Below are 12,306 nucleotides of genomic sequence, written 5' to 3'. Positions count from 1 at the left end.
AATTAGGTTGTTTCTATGCCAGGACACAAAAAAGGTTGGGGACCAGTGATTTAAGACAAATATTTAGTTCACGGAACATGAATGTTTTGTTAATGTAGATTGGAAATCAGGAGCTCTCAATTATACGGAAAACATAACCATTAGTCCACAATGCCGACAACATGCATTTTATGATAATGATTTTATTATTTGAAAAAATTAAATATTATTTAAACCAAAAGATTTGCCCGGGAGAAGCTGACAGTTTTAAGGCTGAGGTCAGTAAAGGGTTAACCCAGAAGTAGAAGCAAGCAACCTCCTTCCCTGTCTGATACTGGGAAGTGTGTTTGTCTCTCGCTCTAGCGCTCTTTGTGGAACCAACCGTCTAATTCAAAACAAAAGCAGCTCGTTTATTCCAAGGCGGTTTACCACTAAAATGTGCTGCCGGCGACTTATTTGAGCATCATATTCATTCGACGACCAAATGCAGACAACGTGGCGATCCTGAGAACCATTTTACGGGAGGTGACTGTACAAAAAATCTCATCGCTTTCTTCTTCCAAAGCTCAAACGGTACCAGAAGTTATACGACGACCACTTCTTTTATTTACAAAGTTTACAACAACCGCGGGGTGTGTCGCTACTTGGTGTGACGTAACATGTATGGGTTTGATTGCGTTGGGCGTCCAGATTGTCTGAACTCGGGTTGAACTGCTGACGGTAGCATTTTATCGCTTTAACTTTTGCATTTACTTATTTTTTTTGCATTCTACTTCCTTGTTGATTGCACTTGAGTCGCCTTATTTATGGCTTTGAGACGGTAGCAGGCATTGACAGAGACCGCTTGACATAACTGGGAGACTTTGTTCAGCTGTCCACGTCATGCCACACATTCTTTGGCGATCTATTGTGTGTGCATGTTGTTTGCCAATGCATTTAAACTGACCAACTCCGTGGAGTGCATTGCACAGTGGATGCCTGGAGCGATATAGGGCCTGATTGTGGGGCGAGAGCGCTTTCATGGAAGATTTTCAAATTGACCGTCTTAGATATCTACTGCCTGATAGGCATTGTGTTTGGTCACATGGTCTTTCCTACTATTCGAAGTATGTACGATTCAAATACGATTGGGGAGATGGAAGGATTGGAATATTTTTCTTTTTGACATGACAAAAGACATTGCTGCCCTGGGGGGGGTCTACCAATCTTTGGATGGATAGCCTGACGTATGATTCCTTTAATGTTTTATAAGTGGTTTGGAAAAGTCCGCTATCTTAATTGCAGTGGTGGCATGTCAGTCATTTTATTATTCCAGGCGTGCCCAGTCTGTTGTTGTCAAGAATGTACTGTATTGACCCGAATATAAGACGATGGTTTTTGCATTGAAATAAGACTGAAAAAGTGGGGGTCGTCTTACATTCGGGGTCTCGTTATACCCATTTTCACTTGTGCGCAACGGTAAGTTTAAGGTTGCTGTTATCGACTGAGTATGTTGCTGTGATCGTGTGCGTTTTTGATGCAAAGTGAGGCTATACATTTCATTGTTACTCTACTGTCCACTGTTGTGCCGTTTGTCCGATCGCGGTTTGCTTCGTGTGCGCGCCGTTTGATTGACAGCTCCTGCGCGTTCTTTTAAGTTTGCCTCACATCGTAAGAGTATGCAGCGGCACGGCGACTAACGGTCGCCAGCAAATGTATTTTGTTGTCTCGATCGATGACTTATGTTTGGTGTGTTGCAGAGAGTATTTCATTTATGGTTATTTAGTATAGCAGAACCGTTACGCGCAGTTAGTTATGTAATGTGTGACGTCCACGAGTGTTGTGTGACGTCAGCGGTTGAGTGTTGACTTCTGTGTTGTATTTTTGTCTGTTGCAGAACCCCACAAACCACACACACCCTTCACACGCTTCACACATTACCCTTTTGCCTGTATGACCCTATGAGCCACAGTGCCTGTTACTTTTTTGCCAATAATTCCGTAAAGCAATCAAACTGAACCACGTCTTCCCTCCTGTTTTCTGACCGACACCTGGGGGCGAAAAGAGCATAACTATCCGAGCCAACCCCCTATACAGTCCTCAGGCTCCCCAACAATAGCGGTAGCAGTTTGCATTATTTTATTGCAATGATTTTCCTTATTCAGATTTGATTCAACACTACAGACTTCACTTTGATGGTTAATGCAGTTATTGCAATTTTGTTGTTTTATCACGGTGGATTGGTTTCTTTACATTTCAAAAACCAGAAGCCATTAATTTACAAATGTGATTGCACATTTACGTATTTAAATGTTCAAATATTAAGATGTGATCGACAGTTTTTGCATGATTTGAATGAGGCAAAATATCTTGCTTTTTCTCTCGAATATAGTATTGTTATAATCATTTGTTTCAGATGTACTGTAATTATTTTTTGTATAAAAATTAAATTTGGTGTTTCAAAAGTCTTTTTTTTTTTTAACTTGAGTCAAAAGTCTTTTTTCAAGTTTGAGTCTTGAAAATGAGGTGGTCGTCTTGTATTCGGGCCAATACGGTACTTACTACAGTACACGTAGTTGTTGACGCTGCAAAATTAAGAATGGACTCATCACAGAAACATTTTCATAAATAAATTGGGGATAAAGCAAACAAAATGACTTGGCACACCAGAGAACCAAATATTTGCATACAAAGAATATAAAAAAATGTTTTCTATGGTGTGTCCCCTTCTAAAGCTATTTATTATTAAACATTTTGTGGATCCGCATAATCATTTCATCAAGAAGTAGACATTTTCAAGACATTTGTTTCAATGCTTTTAAGGTTGGCACAAGTCCCAGGCACTGCCATGGATGAGAGGAGATTTATGACCTACACTGCAAGCAACAGCAGCCAAGAAGAGATCACGGTCTTTTGGTAAGATTTAATTGTTTCTGTTTTGGTCTTTGGTATACATACATTTAGATCTGTGGAGTGCCTGCTCTCCCATCAAGTGTGAAATGATACAGCCAAAAACAGTGGCTGCCAAGATGCTAAGCAGAATTAACCATATTCAATGTAGCTGGATCCAGTATAGCATATAGCACGTTGGTTGTTGTGTGTCTTTTTACAGTCGCTGCGGCTGACCATATTCAGCGTCTTTCCTCACTGTGGAAAATCCTTACTTGCAAATATTTAACTTTTCAACACGCATAGACTGGAATTATGTGTCACTTTGTTTTATGGGTTTTCTTATGAAATCTGGCCCAAAGTGGGTGGAGGCAAATTCTTAACTCATAGTTTCATGCATTACATTGATGTTTTGACCAGTCAAAGCCTCACCAGATAGCTCTTAAGTTTTTTTCACAGAAGTGCTAATTACTTGTGTGTTTTTCGCTCTAGTTTTTGACCACGTTGCACTTAATCAGCTGATTGAATTGGAGTGACTCTCAAGATGCGTTCCAGTGTGGATGGACAAGCCAGCCCCCTCAGCAGAGGACACACAAATGACAACAACAACAACAACAGCAGCAGCATCAATGAAAACAATGGAAATTCTGGTTCCCAGTATGCACTCTGCGCTCTGGGCGTCGGACTCGTAGCACTGGGCATTGTCATGATCGTATGGAGCGTGGTGCCTGCAAGCCCGACCGATAACAACAGCAACAGTAGTGCAGGTGGAGGAGAAGGTGATTCTTATGGGAACAGGAAAAGTAAAGCTTCCTCTGTGGCCTTTGTCCTGGTGGCCTCGGGGGTGGTCATGCTGATGCTGTCCTTGTGTCTGGGAATGAGGAACAAGCAGAGGGAGCAGCGCATGCTCCAGGAAGCCCAGAACCGAAGAGGCGTGACAGCCAGGGAAAATGGGGATGTCGAAACGTAAGTGGAATTTATAAAGACATTACAATACAGTGTTAAAATATGTGTAATTCAGTATTGATGAAGTGCTGCCTCCACAAGTGAAAATACAATCAATGCTTTTAGTGTCTTATTTGGTGCTCGCTTTTTCGTTCAGATTCAGATTGGAACCAGGATTCCATTCTGCACTGTAGCCAAGGATAGAATCAAATAAGGCTGTCTTTCTTTTTGCCATGCATAACAGCGTGAGAGGTTTCATCGTTCATAATAAGAAACATTTAAAGCTCATTTGCTGGCTAATTTACTGTTCACATCAGATATCATTTAGCTATTGGTCACCAGATTGAATGGCGATGCAAAGGAGTGGCCCTCTTGTCTGGTTTATGTTGGTGTGCAACAGCATATGATAGCAATCCAAGATACTATGTCAAGATGTATGGTAACTCCAACATTTCCTGTGTGCAGTGCCGAGCAAGACCCCCAACGCTATGCTGTGCCCACCTATGAGGAGGCAGTAGGCAGTGGCCACTACCCTGTCCGTCAAAGTAATCTTCAGCCCAGCCCCTCCCAGCTGCCCTCCTACGATGACTTGGTGCAGGTCGACGGGGTGCGGTATGAAATTGAAGGCGCAGAGCTTGCCGATCCTGGATCGCAGCTTGGCTCCACCTCCAGCACCGCACCGGCAGCTCTTTCTGCCTCAAATCGGAAACCTGGTAAAAGTGCCCGCAAGCTCCTCCCCATCAAAATCCGCAGAATCAAATCGGAGAAGGTGCCCAATTGTCAACCGACCGCCAGCATTAGTGTAGAACCTCTCACCCCTCCTCCACAGTATGATGGCAAGGTGGCCCCACTTTGATGATGACTCTTAAACCTGCATAGAATCTTCAAATTTGGAACAAGTCTCACTGAATTCACCTGGTAGAGCGAATGATGTTTGTCTCTGCAGGCTTGACCCCACACCCCGAGTGACGGTGATATCATTGCTTTTTTAGCTTCATAACAAAGACAACTTGGACAAGTGTTGGCTTCTGTTCAAGAAGCACATCCCTCATTACCTAAGACCAACATGCTTTTTGATTTAATCAAATCTGGAGTAGAATTCAGCGGGGAATTATGCTAAAATCAGCGACAGTATTATACTGGAACTGTATATTTCCCAGCACAACAAACTTCACCAGCGTGATCTGCAGCGTCACCTTCCAAGCAAGAAGATTTAGATTTCGTTAATATTTTTTCACGTAACACTTTACATTTATTAATTACAGCGTGGATTTTTCTTTTTCTATATACTTGTGACTGCATTCTGACAACCATCTCCTTTCATTTATATTTATACATTTTGTAATTTTCATAATGTTGTGGAATGCTTTTTTTTTTTCCACAGGACTTTGTTGACGTGACTCTACATTTATTGCATCACCAAACAACAAACAGTTTACTTGTTACAAACGCACGATGATGTACTCTTGAAATCATGACCATTGTCTCAGCCCCCACTTTGCAACTTGACTGCCCCTACCTCAATCATTACTACCAACCAAACTGACTTGTGCTATTCCCAATAGAGTGTCAGTTGTTCTGTTGAAAACATCCTGTTGGGAAAGAGAAGGGAACAATAGAAGAAGCTTGTGAAAAGCCACGGGGCTCGACTTCAAGTCGTCGTCACGGGAATAGCAGTCGCACTCAGAAAGCAGAGGCATAGACATCACATAGGCCTTTTTTCTTTTGTGGTTGACCAACAGAGAGTGTCTTTGAGTGTGCAGCTGCACTGTTCGAACTGCAAGGCTTGCTCATCAACCGCAACTTGACTCACAACCCTGTTTTCTCCTCCCAATGTTGGCAATGAGCCCTGCAGCACAAAGCTCTCCATTCAGTGCCAAATGTTGCCATTAGCATGCAGTGTTTTATCACTACCTGCCAATGTCAGATGAGAAGAACACGCATGGGAATACACGGATCGAACTTTGCAAGCGTTTTTCGGCCCTGTGCTTGAATGGAGTCGTGGTGTCATTATTGGGGAAAGGAAAAAATTATACACTGCGAGCATTTGGATGAAAGAACAAATAACTTTGAGTCACTAACATCTGCTGGAATAACCTTTCTCTGTTGTACTTACTTTTTCTGGTCATGGAGTACCTCATTTGCTCGTAAGATTTTATTTTACAGAATAATGATTTTAATATGCTGGTAATGTTTGTCGATGGCAATTGCTGAAAACGTGTTTCCGTTGAGTGTCTGAAAGCATGTAATGCTGTTTCGTATTTTTAAGGGATTCATTTCAATGGTTTTTTTTATCTATTGTGAAAATATTTTGGTTACCACTGTGAACTGAAAGCACATTATTTTGAGAGTATTATATTGAAATAAAGATTTCACTGCAGTTTTCTTTTACTTTGAAAGATGAAAACATGATATATGTTTTTAAACCTGCTAAGCTAACTCCAAACTGAATATGTTTTTATTTCCTACAATAAGAAAGGAGACAAGGGCGAAGAGGAAACTTTGCAGTCGACTCTAAAATTAAAGCAGCACGATGCCGACATACCCATAAACGGACTTTTGCAAATAGTCGGGTGTGTAATGCTAGGAAACATGTTATATTTTTCTTTCTCAGTAGGAGTATGATGTGCAATTGCACATCCTCGACAGTAGGTGTGTGTGTGTGGGGGGGGTGTAACACGTAACAAAAAAAAACTGAAGCAATGCCGTAAACTAAGATTTTCTATTGTTTAAATCAAACCATTTCAGTTTTCCATTTTCCAAATGACATAAGTTTGAACAGCCGCATCAGTAGTTGCTCTCAACCTGCAGACACAAGAGAAAACATATTACATACACACCCTGGTTTTGCTCAAACAAAGCTTTTTATCTACCTCACATTTGGCTATGCATGTGGAAATGAGTCACAAAATGTGTTGCTTACTCTATCAATCCAATCCAGATAGGAGCTGACTTGAGTAAACACTGTTGGCTTCTGGAAGAAGTTACAGCCCTGCCCTGAACCAAAGCTCACCACACCATGTACAGTCCAGGAGCCATCAGGGTTCTGGCAGTTCAAAGGGCCCCCAGAGTCTCCCTGTCAATCATGCACAAAACAAATCCTACATGTTTGTTTACAATCTCGATGACTTGATTTGCAGTTTCCCTTTTAGCTCACATTACAGCCAGCAGTGACGCCATCTCCACCAGCGCACACCATCTTGTCGGTTGCCAGGACGCCCCACCATTCGGGCTGTGAGCAGGTGTCATGGTTGATCACGGGCAGGAGAGCCTGCTGCAGGATGTCAGCTGGTGCACCCTCAGCTGAGCGACACAACACAGACATGCTAAGTAAAACTAGGGGCTATTGCTTGAGCTTTCTGAATAGCCACTCAGCAGAGCACAATTGACACATGACCCTTGACTGCGTACTCACTGGACAACCGACCCCAGCCAGTTATGTAGCATGCAGTGCCATGGGGAAGGACGGCATCACGTTGTGGGAGGCAGGATGGCATGATGGTGTCAGAGAAGACCACGGGGGTAGAAAGCTTGATCAGGGCAATGTCGTTGCTGCAAGAAACACAGGACATACCTCAGCGAATGATTGTAGGTCAAACCAAAAGTTCTGACACCTCAACGAGAGCTCACTTTCGGATGTGGCCCTGCTGATATGAAGTCATGTGGATGGCTGTCGTGTTGATGCTGTTACCGGCTGAGCAGGATGTTGTAGCCTTCATGGGTGATAATCCGGGCGGCCCACCGAGCTGTTGAGTTCTCCTCACTCGCCGTTAAGCTGTGTTTACCCATTTCCACTCTGTAGTTGTAACGGCCACTGTGGGAGGGTACGTGACAGTGTTTCCTTTGAGAGATTAGACAGAAATATTGACTCTTTTTGTGTGTGATCCATATTTATGATGACTTAGGACTGCTTGTAGTAATTCTTGTTTACACTTGTTTTTTTTTTTAAAGTTACTGGTCTATTTATTTATTTATTTTTCGCCTCTCTAAATTGTGATCGCCTAACTGCAGACTAAAAAAAATCTAATCTGATGCAGATTTTGAGAATCAACATTTTCAAGGTTATTGTATTTTTTTCCCCTCAGAATTGAGTGATTTCATATTTATTTCCCTCTGCTTGGTCTGAACAAGCAATTGACTGCTGGAGCTGTCATGGTTCTTGGTTCTGTTACTGACTGTCCAGTGTTTTTCCACTGCCAGAGCCAGGTGGATGGGGGGAGCCTCTGGCACACACCTGTTTGGCAGCCTCATGAGCTGACTATTTAAGGAGATGGAAGCTGGCCGCCGCAACGTTGCATTTTGCTGGTTGTCCTGTTTAATTGTGTGCTTGATTTCCATCACAGTTGTCTCTCCCAAGTAAGTATTTCTTTGTTATTTTGTACTTCTGTGCATTATTGTGCATTTTGTCCCCTACCGACTGAGTTCTTTTTGCGTTGTGCACTTGTTCATATAGTTTTCAGTCAGTCTTACTTGATGCAGTGGGCCGCAGTGAGGACCCACTCAGATGCAATCAAGGTTCCCCCACAAACATGACTCCAGCGCCCACTGCTGTCTGACTGGAGGGAAACCTGCACAACACGATTACATAGTAGCAGGCAGACAGTATGAAATGCCTATTTTTGATCCATGGTGACTTGCAAAAACAGGACCCATCTGTGAATAACTCATGTGGCCTTTAAATCAGTGCAAAATTATTACAGATATCATCAATTGATGCAGACAAATGCCTCTCAATAGTGAGACATCACCTGCCAGGGCCAACTGTGTGGCTTGACGTCCACTCCTGCTACCACTCGACCCAGCACAGCAGGGTAGGCGGGAAGGCCGCATCCAGCAACACAATTGAATGTTCCTTTTGGACATAAACACAAACTTGCACAAACTACTTTCATTTAACAAAATGCACTCAAAATTTTGACAATAAACCGTAACACTCAATTGTAGTTGAGTCCTACCGTGAGCTACCATTAAAGTGAGAAGAAGCAGCTTCCTCATGGCTGCTCTGTGTCCAACTGGCTAACTTCAGAAAAACAACGCAATTCACGCAGATTTCGAGCTGGGAGGGGTTAACATGTGGTTAGTGAAAGCATTTTCCCATCACTGCTTCTCTGAGGGAACATTGGGTTCTTTGGTTTTGTTAATTGTGTTCATTCATGACAAGTTAATAGAACAAAACACTAAACATAAAGAACGATGTCCTATATTATACAGATGCAATCTGTTCAGTTATGATATAAATGTAAATTATTTCAGTTATTCATAAAATGGAATCAACAGATATAGTTTGACCAAAGAATATACTTTTTTTTTTTTAAATGTATATTCTGTGCGTCTCCCTTTGTAATTTGCGATTTAAATCAAATATATGATTTGAATCCTTCAAAACACGTAATTTACATCCATAAAATGCATTTTACCCCCCAGTGTAGCTCGTTCATTTTTCTTTTTTTTAATAATATTGAACACTTCAAGACATCAAAATGGGTAAATGGGTAGTACAGATATGCCGTGTATTGTAATCATTTTGTAGTTTTATTTTTGGTTCAGTGGTTTGGTAGTTTTCCACCCCATAAGCTGGGGGTTCGATCCCAAGCCCGTGTGACCATGCTGAAGTGTCCTTGAGCAAGATACCGAACCCTCAGTTGCTCCTGATGCTGTGTCATCAGTAGTTGAATGAGAAGTCAGTGTGAGATGCTTTGCTTTGTATGGAAAGCAAATGAAAGACCATTTGCCATTTTAGACTGAAGCATCTGTGATGTTCCCATTGAGCTTGGCCTTGGCAGATAACCTCTCAATGTTGATACCTAAGTTGCTTCACAACCCCCCCCCCCCCCCCCCCACACACACACACAGACACACCAACCCCCTTCTAAAATCAACATTTGGTCTTTATTTAGTCATGTGCCAACGAGTCTCCCTGTTCCCATCAAGATGTCAATCTTGATTGCACGTTGGATGTTCATTGGGGGACGTGCTAGAAAGTCTCTTAAACAGCATTTTAGTACTGTTCCTGAGCACAGGGTTAATCAAAAGACAAGTCAACATCCTTCAGTAAAATGCCTTGCAGAAAAACACATCAATCGGGCCCTTTACTAATACTGCAGTTTGCCACAAGATGGAGACAAATGATTGCATTTGCTTTTGTGGAAATACTTAAGCATTTTTCTCTGGGCATAATTTTATTTTGATTACTCACTGTGCTTGACACCACTATACTACTGCATGTAGTAAGATTAGAAATTAAATTTTAATGGTTTGAAAAAAAATATAGAAACCACTCGGCGTCTATGGCCTTTATTGGTCTCCTTGACTACATCGCAACTGTATCAAGTATGTGTACTTCAAGCTCAAGTTGAGCGCTGAGAGGGAACTTATCATCAATTATTTAATCATTGAGGATTGTTGAGTTTCTTTTGTCTGAAGGCTCAAAACAGGGTCCATAAAGTCCTGGTGCTAAGGGACATTGTTCTATTCAGTTTTTTTCAGTTGTTATAAATACATCTGAGGAATTTTGGAGTCTCATTTGCTTATCATTAAGTATTTTATAATCGTAACACACAAGAAGTGTGGGCTGCCGTTGACCTTGTGAGGCAACATGATCATTAAATTATCAATAATTATGATGATGATTCTTGAAAACATGCTGCCATGCTCGGAACCTGAACAGTGGCAAAACCTTTTTTTTCCCTCTTCTAATTTAGTGCTATTCATCTTGTATAAATAGCTCAAATTTGGTAGAATTGAAAAAATAAAAAAATCTCTAATCTTTGAAGGGCTCTGAGAAATATCAAACATGAACCTAAAATGTCTGACCAAAGCTAAAATGACAGAAATCCTTTTGGTATACTTGGTGTACTGTTGTGTAATGAATACCAAATTGTGTCAGACCTCGAGTTTGGTGGTTCCAATATTGCAACGCACCGCATACTTAGTGAGTGTGCTGGTCAAACAGGAAGGGTGAGCACCCTAATCGACAGGGCTTTAACAACATATAGATGAAGTCATCATCACCATGAGTGAGTGTGTGTGTGTGTGTGTGTGCGTGTGTGTGAGGGGTGTGGGGGGGGGGGCATCATGGGACAAAGTAGCCTTTATGCAGTGTGCCGAGCTCCAAGGCAGAAACATTGTTGAGCATTATAACATTGTGTAACTAAAACCACATGTTCCAAAGTGGAGGACAGACAAACACAGACTGACTGCTACTCAACGTCAAGAAGTGACAGTCCAGCTTCGGGAGAGAATACAACAGATGAAGACATTTGACTGACACTTTTGCCAAGGGCATTTCCTTTCTGGTGAAGTTCATTTGAAAACAATGAAATAATCCTACTTGCCCTAGGCCATTATGATACTGCTTTACGGATAGTTTGATGAATCAATATGTACTTTCTATGTCTACTGCAGTATTAGTCGTCAACAATACTGTGAGTTTGGACGAGGCAGCCCTCCTGTCTTAAACTTGATTTATAATTTTTAATGTTGACTTTTGCATAACATTAAGAAATGAATCAAGGTTTTATGATAATAAGTATTGTTGGACCCTGTAACGGATTCTCTATATTTCTATTATTTGCTACTTCAAAAGAACAACAACATGATTTTATACCCAAACATCTTCCTAGAAAAGATTCTTGTGACTTGATATCCCAAGGGAAGAATGATCATTTAATGTGCCGACCACACAGGTTCTGCCTTCCATTATAAATGTGTGGGTCCAGAGGCTCACTACAAAACTCTTGAGAGCTAGAAAAAGAAGTCATCAGAAGTTGATGCATGCTCACAGTCAAACAAAACCTGAACACCCTCACCGCCACCTGCTGCTCTGCCACCTCCTTCTCTGCCACCTCCTTCTCTCAACCCAAATATAGCTCCATCTGACTCTCGTCAGACAATCAACTTTTTCCATATAGGACTAGGATTTGCTTTATCCACCAAAGCCTTTAAGCGCCCTCACCTTCACCTTTCCAATGACCTCACTGTGCTTCTCAATCCAGTATAAACACCGGAGGATCCTCATAGTCTGTTGCCTTGCTTCCTGGATTCTCAACAGCGCCCCTCCACCCTCCCATCCTTAACCAGTCCCTGACCACCTTGGCCTCCACCTCTATATGATATGATGTGCCAATTCCAATCTAATTTATGGAATATTTTGGAGGTAACTGTATACGACAGCAGGGGAGATAACATCTCCAGGCTCCGGTGAGGAACAGGAACTCTGCAGTATGTACTTAATAACATGAACTGGTGAAAAGGACCCGGGCCTGCGCTTTGGCAGAGGAGCACCTCGGTGAGATGGATAGAGAGTGGGGAGGGGGATCCAGGGTTCTGGGGTGGGGGGGTAATTGAGACCATGTGAGACCCCCAATCCTTACATCCACTGGACTGGATTAGAGAAGAAACGGAACCCTCGCAGCTCAAGATTGCTTTCAATTAGATGCGCCCAGAGCAAAGGTACAGGGGAGATAGCGTAGATGAGTAGGTATTGTCGTATTTATACGATTTGTTTACTATTAA

The 12,306-nt window shown here is 42.0% G+C and overlaps 2 protein-coding genes across 5 annotated transcripts; one reads left to right on the top strand and one right to left on the bottom strand.

Moving 5' to 3' along the window:
* Positions 1-280: 280 nt before the first annotated feature.
* tmem51a (transmembrane protein 51a) lies at positions 281-6,173 on the top strand. 4 transcript variants are annotated; one of them, XM_037239085.1, is made up of 4 exons: positions 281-504; positions 2,782-2,874; positions 3,340-3,813; positions 4,258-6,173. In XM_037239085.1, exons 3-4 carry the CDS (start codon positions 3,392-3,394, stop codon positions 4,646-4,648), a joined length of 813 nt encoding a protein of 270 aa, XP_037094980.1. In that variant the 5' UTR covers positions 281-504; positions 2,782-2,874; positions 3,340-3,391; the 3' UTR covers positions 4,649-6,173. The 4 variants fall into 4 exon arrangements, with proteins under 4 accessions (XP_037094980.1, XP_037094970.1, XP_037094988.1 ...); XM_037239075.1 differs by having other exon boundaries at positions 281-552; XM_037239093.1 differs by having other exon boundaries at positions 281-626.
* Positions 6,174-6,507: 334 nt separating this feature from the next.
* On the bottom strand, positions 6,508-8,831 carry LOC119114982 (chymotrypsin-like elastase family member 2A). The gene is made up of 8 exons (XM_037239061.1): positions 8,748-8,831; positions 8,541-8,644; positions 8,263-8,360; positions 7,484-7,606; positions 7,208-7,344; positions 6,950-7,095; positions 6,716-6,868; positions 6,508-6,597 (listed from the first exon to the last, which is right to left on the bottom strand). The coding sequence occupies exons 1-8, from the start codon at positions 8,785-8,787 to the stop codon at positions 6,580-6,582; spliced, it is 819 nt and encodes a 272-aa protein (XP_037094956.1). The 5' UTR covers positions 8,788-8,831; the 3' UTR covers positions 6,508-6,579.
* Positions 8,832-12,306: the final 3,475 nt, after the last annotated feature.

The sequence above is a fragment of the Syngnathus acus genome, chromosome 2 (assembly GCF_901709675.1).
Source record: "Syngnathus acus chromosome 2, fSynAcu1.2, whole genome shotgun sequence".
In the NCBI taxonomy this organism is placed as follows: domain Eukaryota; kingdom Metazoa; phylum Chordata; class Actinopteri; order Syngnathiformes; family Syngnathidae; genus Syngnathus; species Syngnathus acus.
Note: the sequence above shows the minus strand (reverse complement) of the source record. Positions and strands in the feature narration are given on the sequence as shown.